Source organism: Pyrus communis, chromosome 10 (assembly GCF_041283825.1).
Source record: "Pyrus communis isolate YQ-2024b chromosome 10, ASM4128382v1, whole genome shotgun sequence".
Taxonomy (NCBI): domain Eukaryota; kingdom Viridiplantae; phylum Streptophyta; class Magnoliopsida; order Rosales; family Rosaceae; genus Pyrus; species Pyrus communis.
The window spans coordinates 14264910-14288829 of NC_142574.1; the positions used below are offsets into that span (position 1 = coordinate 14264910).

The following is a 23920-nucleotide window of genomic DNA, read 5'->3' on the forward strand; positions in this document are numbered from 1 at the left end:
GGAAAAAAGAGGAGGGAAGCCAAACCCTTATTTATTTGGGGGAAACGGTCAAACACTAAATTCTACAAACATTTTTTTAAATAAAAAATAATATTTTTTCATTTGAGTAAAAGAGCCAAAACCCTAAACATTATCATAAATTAATATTTACTGTCTGGAAAATTAATTTGAATGATTTGACCGTCAAATTTGTTTTTATATACCTTGAGATCGCATATGTCAAAAATCGCAAAAAACTGACATTTAGATATTAGGTAATGGGACGAAAGCTTTCAACGGTTATAAATGAAAACTCACAATTTAATGGTTATTTTAACTCCAATTTTCATGATTTTTTACAAATACACTCCTCAACCCTATAAGAGTATGATGAATGAATTCGATCTTTAATTTAAAATATTTGCACTAGTGGATACCACAAAATATTATGTTCTAGTTAATGGAAGTATAATATAAACTCCAAGTATTTAGTGAATCTATTGTTTTGAAGGAATACACATTTTACAAAACTAGTTTCAATGATCCAACCGTCAAACTTGTTTGTATATGCTTCAAAATTGCATACATAAAAAATCGCAAAAAACAGACATTCAAATATTAGGTAACGGAACGAAACCTTTCAACGGTAATAAATGAAAGCTCATGATTTAACGGTTATTTTAACTCCGATTTTGTTGACTTTTTACAACTACACTCCTCAACCCTATAAGAGTATGATGAATGAATTCGATCTTCAATTTAAAATATTGCAGTAGTGGATAATATTATGTTCCAACCGTCCTACTTAATGGAAGTATAAAATAAACTCCCAGTGTTTGGTGAATCTATCGTTTTGAAGGAATACACATTCTACAAAACTAGTTTCAACAATCTAACTGTCAAACTTGTTTGTATATGCTCCAAGATCGCAAATGTAAAAAATCGCAAAAAACAAATATTCAGATATTAGGTAACAGAACAAAACCTTTTGACGGTTATAAATGAAAACTCACGAATTAATGGTTATTTTAACTCTGATTTTGTTGATTTGTTTACAACTACACTCCTCAACCCTATAAAAGTATGATGAACTAATTCGATCCTCAATTTAAAATATTTGCACGAGTGGATACCACAAAATATTATGTTCTACTTACTAGAAGCATAAAATAAACTCCCAAGTGTTTGGTGAATCTATCATTTTGAAGGAATACACATTCTACAAAATTAGTTTCAATGATCCAACTGTCAAACTTGTTTGTATATGCTCCAAGATCGCATATGTAAAAAAATCGCCAAAAACAGACATTCAGATATTAGGTAACGGGATGAAACCTTTCGACGGTTATAAACAAAACTCACGATTTAACGGTTATTTTAACTCCGATTTTGTTGATTTTTTATAATTACACTCCTCAACCCTATAAGAGTACGACGAACGAATTCAATCTTCAATTACAATTTTTATTTTTATTTTTTTGTCGAAAATACGGTTTTGTTGTTCGGCGCGTTATGTAAAATTTTAATACCTGAGCATAATGTATACGACCCACCACTTTAGTACTGCTTAATTATATACCCAAAATAAACTTGTTCGAGCAGGAATTTCACATGAAGAGAGTCCCTGGCTCGAGCACACAGCTTCCCGAGGAGTTGGCACTTTGGTTGGTTGTTGGGCTTCTGCTTGTTGAGAGGCTGCAAGAGGAGGACAGAGTTAGTTTTGAATGGTGCCTTTGTGGGGCCTTAGGTGTAGGCCTTTAGGCTCGCAATCAAAACTAACTGAGTGCTGAGGTGTGCCACTGCCATCTCAGTATGGTAGATGTAGAACAAGTGTGTTTGAGTTGATTACTTGCGCCCCAAGTTATTCTGACTTCTCGTTATTAAAGGATTGTCGTGGATGGGTTAAGTCCACATTAAGTTATTTTCTATGCCTTGCGACCAAGGACTTTTGGTTTCATTATCTTGTATGCTTAAAGGGTGGAAGTCCAGATCTGATTAAGTCATCAGTTTAATTCTTGTTTAGTCATTTTATAACAGTAAAACTGCTAAGTGAACCAGATCTGAGAACAAATAGAACTTTGAATCATCAAATGACTGGAAATGACTTGAATACATACTGGAGAATACATTGTACTATCAGATCTACTATTTGAAAGACAAGACAAAGAGAGTCGGGCAAGATTTTACCTTGTCGGGCAAGGTTAAATGTCTTGCAGCTTCGTCTCTTTGTGGTTTACAGGGGGTTGTATACAACAAAAAGGATGGAAAGTAAGCAAGTTTACTCAAGAGAATCAATACTACAACATCTAGAGAGGGTAGCAAAGCTTTTACACTGGACAAAAGATATCTTTATAAGGGAACTATTGCTAAAAAAGGGTTGGAATGTCAGAACTGGCTTGAGAGCATAGTTTGTATGCTTGTTTGTTTGATTAGTTGAGTGTCCTTGTGTCTGGGGCCTCTCCCTCCTTTTATAGACATTTTATCTTGGCTATTGTAAGCTTTGCCTGAAAGCACTTTAGTGAGTCATCATCTTTTTTTACATGTTCCGCCATTAGAAAGTGCTTTTGGGCTAATAGTAGGTTGATTTCCATCAATTGTCACTTCTCTTGTAAGCACATAACCTTTTTATTAATGAGGAGTCGCCATATTGTCTTGAGATGGATGGCTGGGCTTGGTGCTAGGCCTTGGGCGAGTTCCTTCACTTTAGCTCTTTTGGGTTTCCATTCCTTTAAGTTCACAGTTCAAATATTAACCCAAACAAAACCTACCTATAATTTAAGTTGGGATAAACAACGCTCGGATTTGTGAACTCCTTCCTCCGTTCTATGGTTTGGGCATTCTTGAATTTCTCCCTCTGTTCCATCGTCGGGCGTCTGAACTCTAGGTATTTCTTCCATCATCTGGGCATTGTTGAATTTTTTCTTCCGTTCCGTTGTGATGTGTTTTAGTGCTTGTTCTCTTCTCCAATTAGGGTTTAGGGTGGGCACCTACCCAAGCTTAAGAGTTGTTTCTCTTCTTTACTGTTTTCCAATTGAGATTGAATTTGGAATAATTATTTGCTTCTCGTCTTTACTGGCATGCAATTAATCAGTTGACATGAATTGCAATTTTTATTTGCTTCTCTTCTTTACTGGCATGCAATTAATCAGTTTTAAGTTAGGAATTGGGTGTGCAAGTTATGAATTGGATTATCGAAACTAAGAGGATTTTGTTGATTTGCATTTAAGCAAATTGACGTTTATTGTTTTTTCTTTTAAACTCTTCCAGTTTAAGAAGATTGGATTTTGTTGATAGTCTTGTGGATCGTCGGTGGGACATGAACAAGTTCACTTGTTTTTCCCCCAAGACTTATACAGTGTTAATATATACAACATTATGCACATATGCTAGATGGGCTTATCTTTGATTTATAAAATCAGCACATAAGCTAATTATACGAAGAGTTTTTTACCCCGTAAATAATTGATTCCAACAAAACCACATGGCTTAAAATTTTATTCTGACGAAGAAAAAATTTTGTCGGAAAAAATATGATTACTTCCAACAACAACTAATCACCCTTGAAAATATAAAAGCATTACCGAGATGACTTTTTTTCCCTAAAAAATATAAAAACATTACGAAGAGGACTTTTTTTTTTTCCCTCAAGAATACTAAATCAATTTCGTCAACATGAGTAAACCTTCGGAAATAACCATTATATTTCCGATAAGAACTTTACTTGTCATTAATACAACTGGTGCCAATTCTTCTCGCCAAACAAAAATGCATTTCCTACTAAACTTGAGACTTTTTCCGAGGACATTATGTGCGTTGGTAATAAAAACTTGTTTCATGCCATATTACCGACGACCCGTATTTTATGGTCGCAAAATGTGCTTTTTACAACGGTTTTTTGGGGCCCTCAAAAACTCTTCGTTGGTAATGATTACTTTTTTTTTTTTTGTAGTGTGAGATTATTTTAACTGTCTATTATGTTCTCAATAGGGTTCCCTTTTCAAAAACTAAAATTGCACCGTATGGAATTTGGAAAAATAGGAAGCTTAATGTGTCCTACTTAAGAACATGGGGCTGCTTGGCTTACGTACGAAAACCTGACTCAAAAAGGTCAAAATTAGAGAGTAGAGCTTTTGAGTGTGTTTTTTATTGGTTATGCATTCTATAGTAAAGCATATAGATTTTATGATCTAAGGAACCATGTTGTTATTGAATCTAATGATGTTGATTCTTTGAGAACAAGTTTCCTTGTATGTCAAGGAATAGTGGGGGTTTAGCCTCAACTAAGTTAAGGAAGGATGGAACGAGCAGCCATGCTCTAAATGATTTGGTCGAAACTAGTTTCGAACCAAGAAAGAGTAAGAGAACAAAAGTGACCAAGGATTTTGGGGGTGACTTCCAAACTTATGCACTGGAAGAAGATCCTACAACACTCCAAGAGGCATTGACGTCTTTGGATGCAGATTCATGGCAAGAAGCCATAAATGATGATATGGTTCACTTGGTTGAGCAACCTCCAAGATGCAAAACCATTGCCTGCAAATGGGTACTGAGGAACAAGCTCAAATCCGATGGTACAATTGACAAGTTTAAGGCCAGGTTAGTAGCTAAAGGTTTTAGGCAAAGAGAGAATGTCGATTTCTTTGACACTTTCTCACCAATCTCTAGAATTACATCCATTTGAGTCATGTTTGCATTAGCTTCTTTACATAATCTTGCTGTGCATCAAATGGATGTTAAAACTGCTTTTTTAAATGGAGAATTAGAGGAAGAAATTTACATGGATCAACCTGATGGTTTTGTAATACTTGGGCAAGAGCGTAAAGTTTGCAAATTAAATAAGTCACTTTATGGATTAAAAAAAGCATCTAAACAATGGGATGCTAAATTTGATTGTTTACTTCTTGATAATGGCTTCAAATTTAATGAAAGTGATAAGTGCATGTATATTAAAACTGAGAGTAATCTATGTGTTGTAATATGTTTATATGTTGATGACATGCTGATCTTTGGCTCTAATATTCACTTCGTAAATGAAGTTAAAACCATGTTATGCAATAACTTTGATATGAAGGATTTAGGAGAGGCAAATTTAATTCTTGGAATAAAGGTTAACAAAACTAAGAAGGGGTTTTCTCTAAGTCAGTCACATTATTTAGAGAAAATTCTAAAGAAGTTCAATTATTTTGATTGTAAGCTTGCTTGTACACCGTTTGATCCTAGTGTGAAGTTGTTCAAGAACACTGGTGACAGTGTTAGACAAACTGAGTATGCGAGCATCATTGGTAGCCTTCGATATGCTACTGATTGCACTAGGCCAGACAAAGCCTATGCAGTTAGGGTTCTGTGTAGGTACACGAGCAGTCCCAATATGGAGCATTGGCATGCAGTTGAAGGGGTAATGAGATATCTTAAGAGGACCATCAACTTTAGCCTATGTTATGAAAAGTTTCCCGCTGTTCTTGAAGGATACAGCAATGCTGATTGGAATACACTATCAGAAGATTCTAAAGCCATGAGTGGCTATATTTTTAATATAGCTGGGGCTGCTGTCTCGTGGAAGTCTAAGAAACAGATCATACTTGATCAATTAACAATGGAATCTGAAATGATTGCCCTAGCTACAGCTAAGGAAGAAGCAGGATAATTGAGAGATCTTTTGTCTGACATTCCGCTGTGGGAGAAACCAGTTATGGTGTGCTTATTATAGCACAACAGCCATTGCAATAGTGGAAAATCGATATTATAAGGAAAGAGACGACAGATTCGTCGAAAACATAGCACGATAAGAGGGTTTCTTTCCACAAGGACTGTTAGAATAGATCATGTAAGGTCTGAAGATAATCTAGTTGACCCTTTGACGAAATGGTTAGCACAAGAAAAAGTTTGGAAAACCTCTAGTGGAATGGGGTTAAAGCCCTTGATAAGTTGAGTCACTTGTGATGGTAACCTAACCTTTGGACTAGAGATCCCAAGAAATTGGTTCAATAGATAATAACAAGTCATGGAGTGATATGGACTCATGCCATACTTCTTGTAGAAGTTGTCTGTAGAGGCATGAAATCATGTAGCACATGTAAAGGATGAGTTATGAAACTTTTAATGAAAACTATACTCTAGTTGGGTAGGATATCTAGCTATAGGAGTATCCTTGATTGTTTCACCATTGTGATAGTGAAGCTGAGGCCGCCTACTATAAAGTTCCTAGGGCTAACTTCTAGCACTATCACTAAACTGTGATACAAGGACATTGCCGAATTGTGCTGGCTTTGAGCTTCACCCAAAAGGAGTCGTGTGTGCTTTGTTTTCAGAGATTGGGTTCAAAACCAAGTGCTACTCTTGTTATTCTAAAGCAATGTCACTACGTTATGGTTCAAGTTAAATAACACCAACATTTATACACGACTCTATGACAGTTTGTATTTTTATTTTTTATTTTTTTTGACAGTTTACTCAATGTTCAAGTTTAAATAACCAAGTGGAGGATTGTTGGGGTTATATGTTTATTTAAAATTTAGATTAGTCAGATAGGTTAACGTTAGACTCCTAATTTTGGGGAGAATCTTTTTTCTTCAACAGAGTTTTGTTTTGTTCAGAAGACCTATTCTTTCTCAACTAACTGATATTGCTTCTTGATTTAGTAGCGGGATTTTGTGAGCATTTTCTCCTCAACTATCCCAACGTTAATATCCCTCTAAGTAGTGTATAAATACGAGGGTTTTAGTCTGGTGGAAATACACTTGAAAAAACTGAGAAATACTATGAGAGCATTGAGTAGTTAAGTGGGTGAAAGCTTTGGATATTCTCAGTGCAAAGGAAGGTCTATTCACGAGTGATTCTGGGCTGTTTTATCTTAGGGACAGCGTGGCACTTGTGGCTGCTTGCACACCTTGGGCAGAGCCGCAAAACATCTTAAAGAAGGCAACATTGTCTGCTACTCAACCCAAGATAATTGTGTTCTTTGGCTCTTCATTTTCCTGGTAAACTCGTTCCTAAAAAACTTGCAAGAACTTGAATCAAACAATAATAATATAATTAAATAAATAAGAAAGCTTCGAAAATTCTCGTTGTAGCTTAATAATTTGTAATATCCCAACTTCTTTGCATGTATGAAGGCAGAGGAGCAACCAACTCTAGGCTTTCTAGTTCAGAAAGATCACAATCTGAATGCAGCTTCACGTTTCGCAAAGCCAGATACACATTAGGCAAAACCATTTGCTTACAATGAAGATGCAAGCGGGGTGTCTTTTCGGAGATACTTCCACTGTCCATATTCAGATCAAAAGGGAGGTTTCTTCTTGGGCGAAGCTCCTCATTCCAATGAGATTCAGTATTCGAAGAAGATAAAGGTTTCCAGTTCCTATGAGTTTGCCACCCGTATTTGTAGTCTCCAACTATTGGTGTTCTCAAAACCTCCGCACAGTGTACACGCAGCTGTAGTTCAACGCACAGAGTTAGAGGAGTTGTGCACAGTGACAAGCGGCTTGTTTAACTAAGGAATAATGCAAACAGAAATCATGACTAGCGCTTGGTTCTGATCGATACCTGATGCTTTCGGCCAGTAAGAGGGGTTAGCTCTAGCCATGTGAAACCTGCACAGCTAACAGTTGAATATCGAAAGCATATAATTACTGGGAAAATTATTCTTCAAAGAATATGTACCAAGAACTTTGTGCCAAACTATCTTCAGTAATGATCGTTGAAAACAAAACTGCAGCATGCATCACACTACCAAACTTTCCCTAGACAGTCCTTGAAATTGTACTTTGACACAATACTTATGTGCAATGGAAAAAGAGTGTTTGTTACTTACCAGGACATGATGATCCAATCACTTTGTACTTTGTAATGGCATGCTGAGAAGACAAAGTTTGTGAATCGTTTGCAGCTGTGATTCTCTCTGATTTACCATTGTCCACCACCACCTGATGCAATCAAAGCCCCATATTATTATAAGTTCAGATAACTTGTAAAGTTTATGCACTGATATTTGTTCAATGTATCCCTGAGTTACTGCAACCAGGAACCACTTAACCACATAAGAATTAAATTGGTAACTAAATTATAACTGAATTTTATTATTTTGTAAAGGGTAATCGCACTAGGTGCGCATGGATGGGGTGTCAGGATGAGTGCATTCAAGAATATTCTAACCTTTACCAGAGGTGCTGAGATTAATCCTGTACGTTGCCTGGGAGATCCAATGACAAGTGCCCAATACCTTCTTTGCAGAATTCTTTTTGCATCGTCAGTTACCTTTAAATAAGTACGAGCATCAGGTAAATTGACACGGAACAAAACTAACAACCTCGCAACATGACATGAGCATGCACGGGTCATTCCATAAACAAACACCAACAGAGAAAGGAATGACATTCACTCACATCATTTGATGCTCCAACAGTTTTCTCACGGAAGATGGAATGCAGAACAGCCGCAATTGTTTGTGTCCTTCCCATCACCAGGAGACCACTACTATCTCGGTCAAGTCTATGTACCTAAGAAATACAAACTTCTTATCCAGAAAAAGGGAAGGAAAAAGACAAACAAACAACACACAGAGGTTGTTCAAGGAACGGGGATAACCATGCATAGGATTCAGATTGTTGTGGCAATAGACAAGACCATGCATGTACACATTTGATGCAATGATTGAAATTCTAAAACAAGGATAATTCTAATCTACACATATTTATCAAACTCTTTATTCTTTTCATCTCTACAATGTATTGATAAAAATTTAAACTCAGAATATTACACAGAATATATCACATATTTATCAAGTATAGATTCATAATACCAGAACATCTAAAACATTTGGTATCTTCTCCGTTAACAAATTCATGCATTCACTCAGGCTTATGAAGCAATATAGCTCGCAACTGGTTCCACCTCGTTTAACAGGAAATGCGTGAACAAGCTGCTAGACTGCTAGTCAATGAGATGGCTCTAAATTGTGGCTTGATTCCATGCAATCAATCTCCCTCTCCTCCTTCCACTCCATACTCACTCTAGATTTTTCCTATTATATGAAAGGCTCCCATTCCAAAGTTTAGAAGTCTGACAATATTTTGCGTACCATACAGCTACACATATGAATTTAACATAAAGATACTAAGATTGCCTACAAACTCACCAGCCGAGGGGGTTCTGACAAGTCATAACTCAAACAAGTGGTAGCAAGTTTATCTAGACTTCGTTTGATTCCAATCCCACCCTGTGCAAACATCATTTTAATATCGGTATGAAATAAACTACCTACAAACCTAAAGTACCAACAGTAACCTTGACTGAAGCATCAACAACTCACCTGAACAGGCATTCCAGGGGGTTTATTGATGACAATGATGGCTGGATCCTAATATCAGAATAACGAGTAAGTTGGATCATATATTGTAAAAAAGCTTAGCTGGCTGAAATTTACACAACAGGGACCAACGTTAAGAACCTTATACAACTCCAGGCTCCGGATAAAGTTGATTTCTTCTTCACTACAATGACATTCTTGTTTATAATTGGACGACTTGTGTTTGTCAGCAGGGAACTCTTGCACACTAAAAGGAAGATGTATTCGATCTCCTATGTTCATGGAATCTTTAGCCGCCACCTTCCCATAAATTAAAATCAGATAGAAACCTTTCCCATGTTAAATTAAACAAAACAAAGCTCTATCAATTTAATTTCCCAAACGATAACATACATAAAAACCCGAAACAGTATGAATGTAAGAGAAATATCAGTTACCCTTTTAAGTGGGCGCTCATGTGCTTCAACAGCTTGACCAGAACATGATTCTCTTCGAACCTGTAACAGCAATCAAGCAACAACTTTTCAATCAACCTTGAAATCCCATATGTAATTTGCAATCAAACTTCAAATTTCAAAATAATTCAATGTGGGTGCGAGTGTGGCGACCTGTCTAAGGCGAAAGAGCTTCTGAACGAGGCTTCTAGGAAGCTCCGGGCAGCACCGACTAACCCATTTAAGCGCCGTCGTGGTGGTGGTGTCGGCGGCGGCAGAGGCAGTATTTGTGATTGTACCTCTGCCGCCGTTTGAACGATTGCGAGAGAGCTCTTTACCCACAGCGGCGCCGTTTACAGCGGCAGTGAACGAAGGTAAAGTGAACCATTTTTGACCGCCCTTTTCTTTCTCTTCGTCAATTGTTTCAGAGGTGGCGGCGTAAGATCGGCAGTTGTAGAAGGCTGAGAAGCATATTCTCGCGCTGCTGACCTCGGCGGAGGACGGTGGTGGACGGGGGAGGAGGAGTCGGCGGAGGAGTATGGGGCCCACCATGCTAGTGATTTTGGGGTTTTAGGAGGACTCCGGGTTTTTTACCTTCGCTCTTCTTGCTGCGCAAAATAGGTTTTCAGAAACCGGGAAATTAATGAGGGTCTCCGGCGCCAGTAAATTTATGTCTTATGGGCCTCCAATTAATAATAAGCCCAAATGGGACGGTTAATAAGGGCGGGCTAAGACATCGGCAACATGATTAGTTTGGGCCAATTAGGCAAGGCCCAAACCATGCAATGTGGAAAGGCCTTGTTTGCACCAAAATTGTTTCTCAGGTTCATCACTTTCTTAATTAAGAATGTAACGGCTAGTCTGTGCACTCAATCCAAATATGATAGATGTAAGGCTGAGCTCAATTCTGGTTTTGTAAGGCTAGGATAAGGCAAGTATAGCTGGAGGTGAGATGTCTTCTAGCCAAATGTTGATGATGTATTTTTTTAGGTTTTCATCTAGAAACAATTTGTTTTCTTCTAAGATCATGTCCAATGGTTAGGCTAAAAGCCAAATATTTTAGCCCAGAAAATTTAGCTTTTAGCCCAGAAACAGTTTTTTCTGCTCCAACCGTTCTGGCCTAAAATTTTAACGCGTGATTATTAAAGAATGCACTTAGATTATTTTTTTTCTTAAATTAAAATCTTTTAAAAATAAATAAATATGTACACTATCGTAAATTAATTTTATGAACATTTTAATCTAAAAAAATTTAAATTCCGATAAATATTGAAAAATCACTAAATTGTAAGAGAAAATTGAGTTTTGTGTGGATGTTTGAACAAATACATAGGTATTTATAGAGTTTTTGGGTGAATTTTCAGTTAAATAATTTTTTTTTAATTATTTTAGCGGTTGGATTTAAATTTGAGCCGTTAGATCTTTTTTTGTATCGTTAGATTTGATTATATTCGAACTCAGCCAATGGATTTAATAATATATAAATATAAAAACAAAAAAAAAATTGAATCTAGGTCGTTGGATTAACCAACGGCCTGATGATCACGACCGTTGGATGGAAGGAGCCGTTGGGCTCATGCGGAACGTGGCCGATAGGCCCACGTGGGTGGGTCCCTCGCGGTCGAAAGCCTCGTGCGTTAGGCGTGTTGGGTGATTCAATGGGCTGCGTTTGGCGCCCAAATGCTGAAATGCAATCCCTTCGGTGGGGCCCACACCAACTTTTAGGCTAAATTTTGGGCGGAATTTGGCCTCAGTTCCCCATTTAGCTTTTAGCCCAAAGTTTCCCCTTGGGTTGGATTGGGTTTGGGGGGAAATTTAGCATTTAGCCACCATTGGAGATGGTCTAATAGTTTTAGGTTAACATTTTACCCCAAAATTATTAAATAATGAATTTAGTCAAAAAAAAAAAATTCAGTAATCTTTTTTAAAATAAAATTTATGTAGATTATCATATTTTATTTTTATAAATATTTTAATATGAAAATATTTAGAATTCAATAAAAGTTGAAAATTCACTAAACCGATCCCATGAAACATGTACTTATAGAGTTTTTGGGTGAATTTTGATTTAAATAATTTTTTAATTGTTTTAGCCATTGGAGTTAATTTTGGGCATTATATCTTTTGTTTTGTTAGATTTGATCATATTCAACCTCAATCGTAAGATTTAATGTGTTTAAAATTTTTAAATTAAATAGGTTTGAATCTAGACTGTTGGATGATTCAATAATTAAAACTGTCAGATGAAGGAATAGATGTTGAGCTCATTTATGTGGTCAACATTCTTGTTAAGGGTGGGGCTACTTCCTGTAAGCCCTTCCGTGTCTCGCACGTTGGGCGTGTTGCCTTGTTGCACCCTCCATTTTTCTGGGCGCGTCTATGCACATAAGTGGGCCTTTTTTAACCATAGCTAGAATTTTGAGTTAAATTTGTCCAAATTTTAGGTTTTAACCCAAATCTTATTTTAGGCCCAATCATTGGAGAACGATTGGGTTAGTTTAAAACCTAGGTTTTAAGTTTTAACCCAAGGGTTGGAGATGGTATAAGAGTTGCAACATTTAGCTAACGGCAGATGATGTTTTATACTGGGAGTTGTGAGCTATTTCTAGGGAGATTTAAAAATCTATGAAACCTTAGAAATCGATTTTCAAGTGCAATGTCTAAATCGAGCATTAGTCATCTCAGAGCTCAAATATTAAATGGATAACTATGAGTTTTGGAGAAGAGCAATTACATATTAATATTTTTAATGTTTACAAATGAAAGAAAAGTAATTGTTAGATGAACTTACATGGAGCTGCTCAATTGTCTCATCCCCGGGTCGAACATAAACTTCCTTGAACATGTCGATATCTGGAATTTTAGAATCTTCCTGAAAATAAAATGTTAAAGAAATAATCAAATAATCCAAATAAAAATCAATATAATTACAATTGAGAAATAATATACTTTTACCTTTCGTCACTTCTCTAACATAAGGAGACGGGCTTCGAACCATGTGGTGGAGGAGTTTTCTTTTCAGTGTATTTGTGGAACCATGATTTTCCAGCCAGGAGTAATGCTGATTTGAATACAGTTACCTCAGAAGTCTGGTCATGTACTCACCAGCTCCGAGTGGAGCTATATTAGACTAAGTAGTGGCGCCACCATCATTCTACTCCGGGGCACTAGGCAAAGTCTTAATGACTCTGCTGGATGACCATGCTTTTTCTGCAAGACACATGATCTGATCCAGATATGGATAAAATCAAATCCTATAAGTCTTGGGTTTCTTCAACCTAAGGAATGGCATGCGCGGCAAGTAATCACAACTCCTAAGAGGATGAAATATCTACTTCTAGATATGCTCTAGGATTCTCCCAGCTTAGAATGAGAATTCTATCCTAAAAATGTTTATCTCTCCACGGTATAAATATACCCCCTACGGTTCATCTATTGTAACGCAATCTAAACACTTGAATTCTCTTGCCTACTGCTTGAGTCCAAATTCATTTAGTAACTTAACCATTGGAGAGCCTTTGGCTGACACCCCCCCCCCCCCCCCCCAAAAAAAAAGTCCTAGGCTTGCTTTTGTTTCACTGTTTTGCAGGTTGTTTTTATTTACTTAGATTTATGCTTGACTACCGTTCACGGTGGTGCGCAAATTTGGTTTTAATCATTAGTGTTTTCATTGCGAGAGAACTTATATTCCTCTCGTCCAGATCACTCTGCCAACCAACATGTCAGAAAACTCGATTAATCATATCGGCTTCGCACTCTATCAGAGCAGTACCCATTAGAAAACTGAGTTAATCATATCGTTGTCAAGATCCAAATCTCCAACACTCTGGTAAGCCACGCCTTGGTTGGCAATGGCTCGAGAGTCCACGTCATGTTCAAAGACATCGCCGAAAAGATGGTAATTCTCGACAACATCAATAAAGGGAAGACAACTCTTCACCCTTTCAATGGGTAACCGGTATGATCCCAGGGAATGATGAAGGTAGCAGTCCAAGTAAAACTCTATAATCACTTCATGACTTTTCACGTGATGGATTGCCCGACTCCCTATAACGTTGTGCTGGTGTAGAAAAAAAAATGATAAGTGGAGAGTATGTGTGGATTTTACGGATCTAAATAAGGCTTATCCAAAAGACCTATATGCACTCCCATAGATTGACCTATTGGTAGATTCAAATGAGGGCACGAACTATTGAGCTTCATGGAAGTTACTTTGGATACAACCAGATAAAGATGTATGAACTAGAAAAGGAAACAACCTCCTTTGTCCTGGTCCGAGGAACATACTGTTACAAAGTTATAGCTTTCGGACTAAAAAACGCAGGGGCAACATACCATCAACTTATCAAGCAAATCTTCAAGGAAAAAATCGGTGACACAATGGAGGTCTACGTGGATGACATGGTTGTTAAGAGCAAAGAAAAGAAGGTTCATATAACACACCTTCAAGAGTCATTTGATTTACTCCAGAAATACAACATGAAGCTAAATCCAAATAAATCTACATTCGGAGTAGCGTCAGGCGACATCTTGGGTTATATGGTTACCAAGCGAGGAATCAAAGCTAACCTGGATTAGATCAAGGCCATCATAGAAATGAGATCGCCCAAAACTATGAAAGAAATATAAAGTTTGACAGGACGAGCAGCTTTTCTCAGCAGATTTCTCTCACGATCTACTGACAAATGTAAACTGTTCGTCACGGCAATAAAGAAGAGAAATGGTCTACTTTAGACGGATGAATGCGAAGAAACCTTCACTAAACTCAAGGAGTACCTTTTCAAACCCCTACTGTTATCCAAGTTGATCGACAGAGATGACCTGTACTTGTTGGAAATTTTGAGTAGAAATTTCTTTGTCCCACATTAGTCATTCCCAATAGGTTTCCTCACTTTATAAGGGTTTGTTCCTTATAGAAAGTGATTTGAGTGATAGGCCTTTGAGACTAAAATTAGGCTCACCCTTGGGGTTGAGCTTTAGGATGTACTAATTAATTGGTAATTAATATATAATTAACTATCAAGATGGGCCTTGGGCCTTGGGGCTCTTAGGCTGAGGCTCTAATAATTAAATTAATTAATTATTTTTGAATTTAATTAATTATTTTTAATTAATTTCGAATTTAATTAATTAATTGTTTTTTACCAACAGACTCATCTTTTTAGATGAAGTCTAAAATGTGAAAGAACGCAGAAAGAAAACACCCATTTGAGAAGATGTCTCCCAACAGATGCATCCTTTCCTCATACTTGTTGTGAACATGCATAATCATATTATATATACATCCATCTGCATGGCATTTAAAACACAGAAAAAACAATTCTTCTTCTATAATCCAAAACATCCTCACTGAGAGAACCACATAGAAATTCGCCAGAAGTCAAGTTTTCCGATGCTGGAATTCTGACTTGATCGTTGAATCCTGGTGAAGCAGACGTCCGTAGAATTACAAGCACTAAGTAGGGACGAAATTTCTGTTTCAAGGGCATTGCAATACACAAGACTCGATCTTCAATATTTATGTTCAATATTATTTCGTTGTTCATACTCTGTTAATTTCCTATTCACATTTATTATTTATTAGCATATATAATTTTATCATAGATTGTTGACATATATCCAACAATACTTGTACTTGGCTGTATCCGACTTAGTGGTAAGCGCATCTCTGATTCAAGAAGACTCAGGGGAGCATAAACTAGTATACTGCATATCAAAAGATCTTCTCGAATCAGAGACGAGGTATCAGAAAATGGAAAAACTCATCATGGTACTAGTAACGATAGCTATAAAACTCCGACAATATTTTCAGTCATTCAGAGTAATCTACATAATCGAGTATCCATAGAGATCCATTTTACACAGCTTTGACACCTCGTCTAGAGTTACCAAATAGGCCATCCAACTAGAACAACATGAGATAATTTATCGACCTAGGACCTCAATCAAGGCTCAAGCAATGGCACACTTCGTAGCTAAATTCACACCAGTAGCTCAAGGTACCACAGCCATAGTCAGTTCCCAAAGTGACTAGGAAAACCTATGCATTTGGAAGCTCTACATAGACGGATTGTCCAATATACATGGGGCCAGCGCAAGGATGGTGCTTCAAACACCGGATGGATCCATACTTTAAACAAGCTCTGGAACATGGGTTCAAAGCAAGCAACAACGAAGCAGAGGATGAGGCCCTTTTGACGGGGCAAGCAACAACGAAGCAAAGTACGAAGCCCTCTTGGAAAGGCTCTGGGTTGCAGAAGAACTCTAGGTAAAAGAACTACTAATCCATTGTGACTTGATGCTTATAGTTAACCAAGTCACAGGGGATCATGCTGCCCACCATCCCATCATAGGACTCTACCTGAGTAGAGTTAAAGCGCTACTTGAGAAGTTCAATAAATATGAAATCACACTAATTCTCTTAGGAGAGAACAGCCACGCTGACGTATATGCCGGGATGGCTTGAAACATAGGTTACTCCCTCCAACGAGCGATCCCTTTCAAATATTTAGAAGCCTACAATATCCATCAGATGGATCTCGAGGTAGTAGCCGTCATCGATGCTTGAGAAAATTGAATGGATGAAATCATTGACTATACAGGACGAAATACTATCAGGAGACTGCAATCTAGCCGGAAAATTAATCCAGAAGACGTCAAAATATACAGTCATCTGTGGGAAGCTCTATCCATGTTCCTACTTTGGACCCCATTCCTTGCGCGTCATACCAGAGATCGGCCTGTAAATTATGAATGACATCCATTCTAGGGTCTGTGGTAATCATGCCAGAGGAAGGTTGTTAGCTCAAAAAGCAATGACCGCAAGTTATTATTGGCCCACCATCCAACAAGATGCAATTAGCTGCGCCTAAACTTGCGACAAATGTCAAAGGTACGCTCATATGAACCATGAACACGAGGAAGAACTCAATACTCTGATAGGTTCATGGCTTTTCATGCAATGGGGCATCGATTTAGTAGGACCCCTTAAGAATGCTTCAGGAAACAGGCAGTACCTGTTCGTGGCAACATACTACTTTTCAAAATGGATAAAACTGGAGCCACTAACAATAATCACGGCCACAATCATCAAGTATTTCATTGGGAAGAACATCATTTGTCGATTCGAAATTCCCTACACCATACTAATTGACAATAGGCTACAATATACCAGCTCCGAAGTATGGACTGGTACCAGCAAATAAAATAAGTGTGCCAAACCATATTCACAGACAGTTTGAACTTTCTTCCCGCGATCTTTTAAGTGTTTATGTAGATGAAGTATGCATCTTTACCCTTAAAATAATCGAAGCTTCATTTTCATGTTTTGCTTGTTATTCTGTATTTCTTGATTCACGAGCCCATGTAGTTTGAGTTCATCAATAATGATGGATGAGCTGAAACAGGTGAAGAGCTTTGAACCCCATGCATTTTTTATTTTTATTTTTTTACATTTCTAGTCCTTTTACTTTTAACATATATGCTATTCTTGATTTAACAACTGTTGTTCATAACATTTGAGCGGAGAACTTCTTCCAGCAATTATTAACAAATAACATTAATTCATCACACAAGTAATACAGCTTGTATAATATCTAATATGATAAACTCACGAGCATATCCAACAAAAGTAAAATGAAAATAGGTGAGCTAGTGGTGCATGCTACTGGCACCAGGATAATGGTGGCCAACCCCTGGACTGGGACCAGAGTTGTCTTTGATTTGATTTAGAATAATCCGAACAGGCAACCTCCCTCTGTGTCCTCCACCACCTTTGCTTGGTCCTGAATACTTCATCATCCCAACTAACAAACCATCCGTTGTCCTTGTATGATCGGTTAATCGCCGAGCTTCCATTAATCCAATAAGATTAAAACTCAACAGAAGAAGGAGAAGAACCATAACACCAAAATCTTGAGTCCCTCGTTTTCCATCCATTTGTAATTCGAGGGCTTCAAAAGTTGCATGAAAATTTCAGAATGTTGGTTGGTGGTAAGCTTCACAAGATTGCAACAACTAACTCTAAGTAGGTCCTTTTATAGTTTTATTGGAACTCATGCAATTCTGAGTCTGTGGGTTTAAAAAGCAATAAGGGTTATTTTTGTTATTAATTTATTTGTATGGACGTACCTTTCACCTGCATTGATTCCGTATCAAATTTTTTTCATGGAAAACAAAGGGAACAGCGGAGTTAGGAGGAAGAGCATTATGAAATAATAAAAAAAGAACTACAGTTTTCAATTTTCTTGTTCATGCATGTAGAAATAGACTCCGATAATAATGACGACAATTTTAAAGAAGTAACATGGTCGATCAGTTTGTGATTACCACAAGGTCTGTTGACCTCTGCACAAGATAAAAATCAGCAATTGCGGTTTTGCTCGACCCACGGGATGCTCCTTTTGCACATTATGACCCCCAAAAGGTGACATTTACTTCTCCCTCACGACATACAAAAGAATACATCATGATCGATATATTCCTGTGTGATATTACGAGCAATGAAGAAACTCTGTAATGGTATAAGTCAAATTGGGGTAGCCGTAGCGAGGATAAACCTCCACGTACTGCTCGTTAGTTTTTTATACTTTAAAATCATTTACAAACCACGTAAACGTCTTATGCAATTCTGGTTCTAATCGATTTTTTATTCGTGCAAGTTCAAACTCTTAAACAAGTTGAGCTGTTTAAGTTCGAGTATCAAATTCAAAACCAAATAATATTAGTTAGAAAGAGTAATGCAATGACGTTAAGTGCATACTAAAGTTTTTATATGCTTTAAGTAAAATATTCCCTCCACATCCTCTTTTTATTCCTCTAATCTACATCAACTCTATGTGATATCGATACGCACGCAAAAAGTACAGAACTTTCGGTGTGTTACGAAATAATAATTGTTCTAGTGCCTATAACTCTCACAACATTAATTTGACTCTACAGATTTGGTCAGCACAATATATGATGGACAAAGTCACTTCCATGCAATCTTTCAAAGTTTAGTTACATAAGCAATTAAGGGCTTCAAGCAAAGGATTTCGTTGAGATTTCATTGAGATTCAAAGTCACTTTCGACGATTCCAAATCCAATTGATGATAATATACTTGGTCATTTTCGAACTCCTGGTACCATGGAAAGATTTCGTCCATTAATTTCCATTTATCGTCCCTAACATGAATGGACTCTTGCCCGATTAAATACACTCTAAGTCAGGTCTCCATCTTCCAATTTGAAGGTCTACATTTAAAAGTCCTTAAAGAGCTCGAAGTTGATGGGTGTTAGTATATTTGGTGGTGTATGACAACGTACAGGATTCATTTATAGGTAGCCCCAAGTTCAAGTTATGAAGAAAGTTCATGTATGATAGATTGCTACACTAATAAACACCGACATGTGACTGTCTATATGACTGTGACACCGTCATATAGTGTTACAAATATATTCTTATTATATTTATAATATTATTCTCTAGGTCCATGAAATATCAACATGTTAAGTCATTCACGCATATGTAATTGTAACACCAATTGAGTGTGAAGTTGGGGGTGATTAAGTTAATGTTGACTCTAAAAATTACAAAGCCTATGTGGCGCGCATGCTGAGCAATTATGAGCTAACTACGTCCTTCTTATGACTGCGGGCATGCCAACTCACAACCGAACTTGGTCGGGCAAGTAGAATGATGGTGTCGAATGCACTGTTGACTTATGCACCGAAGCGATTACGATTAAGAAAGGAATGCGTCTTGGCTTTGGGTTCTAGAAGATAAGGTTACCAGATCACTGTGAAGCTTAATAAACAAGTTCGGCTTTCGTTATGCCGAACAAAGGGTAATAGGTACCATCTCACTTCGTCAAAGCTAATGAGATGACCTCTTTAGCCTTGAGAATTGGGAGTTCTTCGTTCACCAAGACTTGGATGGATAACCAACCAACGAGTAGCAGTGATGTTCACTAATCAGAGTTGAAGGTACTTTTGAATCGCCCAATTCTATGACTCCAGTGCTATTAATCCAAACTGAAAATGTTGCCAATTGTCAACAGAGTGTTGTAAGTCCAAACTGAAGATGTAAGATAGTGTTTTTCCCAGATAATGTGAGAAGGGTTTCGCGTAAAGCAAGCGTTTTTTGCGTAGAACTTTTTTAGTTGTTTGTTAAGATGAAGGGGCTTTCAATGTTTTAGAGACATTTCTATTTATAAGTGAGGTATCTGTGATAAAACAAGCATGCCGAGGCAAAGTCCTGATGGGACTGTGTTGCTCAACATTCACTTGAATTTTCCTTTATCCCCTCTTAGCCTTCATCTTTATCCGTCTTGGCTTCTTTGATTATCACTAGTACTACGAACCTACCCCTGTTACAAGGTGTATTCATCTTTACCTAGTCACGCATGCATTCTAATCCTTCGAATAATTAGTATTTATTCATATATGACTTGACCACACTACCCATACTTAATCTCTTCATAGTCCTACCTTCATAAGGGCTTGGTCAATCCTATCTATGGCCAAAAGCCCATTGGCCTAAGTGAGGCATACTATGCCAAGAACTGTGGTTCTCGAGTAAACGCATCTCGGCCTAAGCTGTTATTTTAAGCCTAGATATTGCTCCCTCACTTCTGAAATACTTGGCCATGAACACTTGGCCTGAAGGTTTTTAAGAAGTGAATTTTTTCTATTTTTAAATTGCCTACTATCTTTCATTAAATGCCTTCATCTTAGTTTATATGCTAACTTCATAGTTACCTTAGCATTGGTACCATTGGGCGTACCAAAATATTGACCATAAAAATTACAAAGCCTCTGTGGTGCATAAGTCAAGTAACTATGAGCTAACTACGTCCTTCTTGTGTCTTTCTTGTGAATGTAGACGTACCAACTCACAACCGAGCTCAGTCAGGTGAATGGAATAGATGTGGTGGTGGTGGTGTCAAATGCACTACTGATTTCTATACCATAACAATTCTAGTTGAGGTAAGAACGTGCCTTAACCTTCTAGAACTTGAAGACAAAGTTACTAGATTATTGCGAAGTTTAATAAACAGGTTTGTCTTTTGTGTGCCAAACTAGGGGTAACAGGTAGCACCTCACTTTGCTGAAGCTAATGAGATGACCTCTTTAGACGAGAGAATTGGGAATTCTCTATTTGCTGAGACATGGATAGATAACCAACTAACGAGTAACAATATTGTTCACTGATCTGAATTGAATGTCCTTTTGAATCACTTGGTTCTACGGCTCTAGTTCTGTTAATCTAAACTGAAGATATCCATGATTGCCAACAAAGTGTTGTTAGTCCAAACTGGATATGTTGAAGGGAACGTTAGGATAATGTTTTTTCTCAGAAGATGTTTTTTCACATAAACAGTTTGAGTTGTTTGTTGAGTTGAAAGGGCTTTCAATGTTGTAGAGCATTTTAATTTATAAGTGTAGTATCTTTGATAAAACAAGCATGCTGAGGTATAGTTCTGATGAGACTATGCTAGCTCGGCATTCGCTTGAATATTCCTTTATCCTTTCTTAGTCGAAACTTCATCTTCATCCATCTTAGCTTCTTTGATTATCGCCAGGACTCTTAACCTAGCCCTATTATGAGGTTTATTCATCTTTCTCTAATCACGCATGCATTCTAATCCTAAGAATAATTCGCATTTATCCAAGGCTCAATCTGATCTATGGAAATTCCAATTCATATACAACTCGACCACACCACCCACACTTGATCTCTTCACAATCATACCTTTATAAAGACTTGGCAGATCCTATCTATAGGCCAAAAGCCCATTGGCCTAAAGGACGCATACTGGGTCGAGAACCGTGGTCCTCAGGTAAAACGTCGCTTTTGAAACCCTCTGTCATGGACACTTGGCCTGAAGGTTTCTAAGAAGAAAATATTCTTTAAATTGCCCACTATTTTGCATTAAATACTTAAATCCCAATTTACACGTTAATCGTAGTTATCTTAGCATTGATCCCATCGGGCATGTCAAAATGTTGACCCTAAAAATTACAAAGCCTATGTTGTGCACAGGTCAATTAACTATAAGCTAACTACGTCATTCTTATGAATGTGGGCGTGCTAACTCACTCTGAGTTCGGTCGGGTGGGTAAAATAGGTGGAGATGGTGTCGAATGCGTTGTTGGCTTCTGCACCAAAGCGATTACTGTCGAGGGTCTCGACCTTAGGTTCTAGAACATAAAGACAAGGTTACTAGCTCATTACAAAGTTCAATAAATAGGTTTGACTTCCGTTATGCCGAACAAGGGGTGGCAAGTAACACCTTGTTTAACCGAAGTGAATGAGATGGCCTATTTAGACGAGAGATTTGGCAATTCTTTGTCCGCCAAGAGTTGGATAGATAACCAACCAACCAGTAGTAGTGTTGTTCACTAATTCGAACAAAGTAGTCTCTTGAATCACCTCATTCTACGGCTTCAGTGATATTAATCAAAATTGAAGATGTTATAGGCTGTCAATACCGTGTTGTTAGTCCAAACTGAAGATGTGTTGACGGGAAGGTTAAGATAGTAAGTTTTTTTCTCAGAAAATGTGAGAAGGGTTTCGCATAAGGTAAAGGTTTTCACGTAGAGCATTTTGAATTTTTGGTTGAGTTGAATGGGCTTTCAATGTTGCAGAGCCTATTTTGTTGAAAGGTGAGGTATCTGTTATAAAACAAGCATATCGAGGTAAAGTCTCGATGGGACTGTGTTAGCTCGGCATTCGCTTGAATATTCCTTCATCTCTTCTTAGCTGAAAGTTCATCTTCATATGTCTTGGCGTCTTTGATTATTGCTAGGACTCTGAACCTAGCCCTGTTAGGAGGTGTATTCATCTTTACCTAATCACACATGCATTCTAATCCATAGAATAATTCACATTTATCCAAGGCTCAATCTGATCTAGCAATTTTAATTCATATGAGTTTCCACTGAACCACCCACGTTTGATCTCTTCACACTACTACCTTTATAAGAACTCGATTGATCCTATATATGGGCTTAAAGAGCATTGGCCTAAAGGACTTATACTGGGCCGAGAATCCTGGTCCTCGTGTTAACCTGTCTCGACCCAAACAGTCACACGAAATGATATGGCATGTAAAATAAGAATATATTATTTGTTGGTTAAAAGTAATTACATGTTCAGATATCGAACTCATGCATATAATGATATATAGAACAAATAGAAAGTTGTCACATAAATTGTTTATATTTTGCTACTATTTTATGAGAAATCTAAGGAGACCCTCTCAAAAGTGGAACTATCTATGAACTTTTTGCCACCTCAAGTTTTTGGATCAATGTTTTATACTATTGTCACATGAATTAATGTTATAATCCATGGAGAGTACGACCTTGAGAGAATCTCCTTAATATTTTTCTTATTTTATACTATCTTGAATAGTTTTCTCGGAGAGAATTAATCTCTTTCTTCGTTCTTGTTATTTCTTGGAATTAATCTCACACGTGGTATTTTGTTTGCCAGTTCATTAGGGTTTTCCAAAACCAAAATATCTGCTGTGTGCTTTGAATTTCGGGTACAAAAGGTATACTATATGTGCCATAATTAATGTTATCGATGCTTGCTTTATGCCTGGATGATGAGTACTTGAAGTTGAAGACCTGCATGTACCATAGTGCTAGATATTTTCTGTTTACAGTTGAACCCAAAAATTATGATGTAAGCTCGATTCAATCAATTTAGCAATTTGAGGAATCATAGTGATAAGGATTGAGCTTTGATTGACCTCTCAATTCACCTACACAACCCTAATTGCTAGGATTAAAGTACATTAGTCTTTTTGCACGCGCTCATGTGTTACAACCCGTTCTTTAAAAATAATTTATTTTATTTCCGAGACATGTGAAATGAATATTTTGCCCTTAAGTGGGTGTCTTGATGTTGTGTTCCTTTCAAGTGCAAATATAAGGATAGTATAATGGCACAAGTAAGGTATCGAACCACAGGGATTGATTAGAACTCTACAAATTACTAGCTTTATGAGAACCTTAACTAAACAATGAAAATGAACATTGAATTTAGATTTTCCAATTGGAAACTAAAATAACTTAAAAATGCAAGAAAGATAAAGATAAATGATAGGTTGATTAAAAAATAATAGGAATGAAACTAGAGATACCAATTTCACCATTACAAGCCAATTCCATGAAAATTAAGTCAAAACACATTCAACTCTCCAATCTGCA

At 37.2% G+C, this 23920-nt stretch overlaps 1 protein-coding gene across 3 annotated transcripts; it reads right to left on the minus strand.

The window, feature by feature from the left end:
- Nucleotides 1–6987: 6987 nt before the first annotated feature.
- Nucleotides 6988–10356, minus strand: LOC137729128 (Pseudouridine synthase family protein). 3 transcript variants are annotated; one of them, XM_068467966.2, is made up of 10 exons: nucleotides 9892–10356; nucleotides 9721–9780; nucleotides 9425–9583; nucleotides 9287–9334; nucleotides 9113–9193; nucleotides 8361–8474; nucleotides 8131–8232; nucleotides 7790–7901; nucleotides 7522–7568; nucleotides 6988–7410 (listed from the first exon to the last, which is right to left on the minus strand). In XM_068467966.2, the coding sequence occupies exons 1-10, from the start codon at nucleotides 10267–10269 to the stop codon at nucleotides 7051–7053; spliced, it is 1461 nt and encodes a 486-aa protein (XP_068324067.2). In that variant the 5' UTR covers nucleotides 10270–10356; the 3' UTR covers nucleotides 6988–7050. The 3 variants fall into 3 exon arrangements, with proteins under 3 accessions (XP_068324067.2, XP_068324068.2, XP_068324069.2); XM_068467967.2 differs by lacking the exon at nucleotides 9113–9193; XM_068467968.2 differs by lacking the exons at nucleotides 9113–9193; nucleotides 9287–9334; nucleotides 9425–9583.
- Nucleotides 10357–23920: the final 13564 nt, after the last annotated feature.

What these genes read in the sequence shown, in the direction of transcription:
- LOC137729128 (XM_068467966.2), bottom strand. Translation starts at nt 10,269, where the DNA reads ATGGTGGGCCCCATACTCCTCCGCCGACTCCTCCTCCCCCGTCCACCA. An exon ending in GGAGCCTGGAGTTGTATAAG is followed by an intron (nt 9,335 to 9,424) that starts GTTCTTAACGTT and finishes TTCTGATATTAG; the next exon opens with GATCCAGCCATCATTGTCAT. An exon ending in CTGTTGGAGCATCAAATGAT is followed by an intron (nt 8,233 to 8,360) that starts GTGAGTGAATGT and finishes ACTTATTTAAAG; the next exon opens with GTAACTGACGATGCAAAAAG.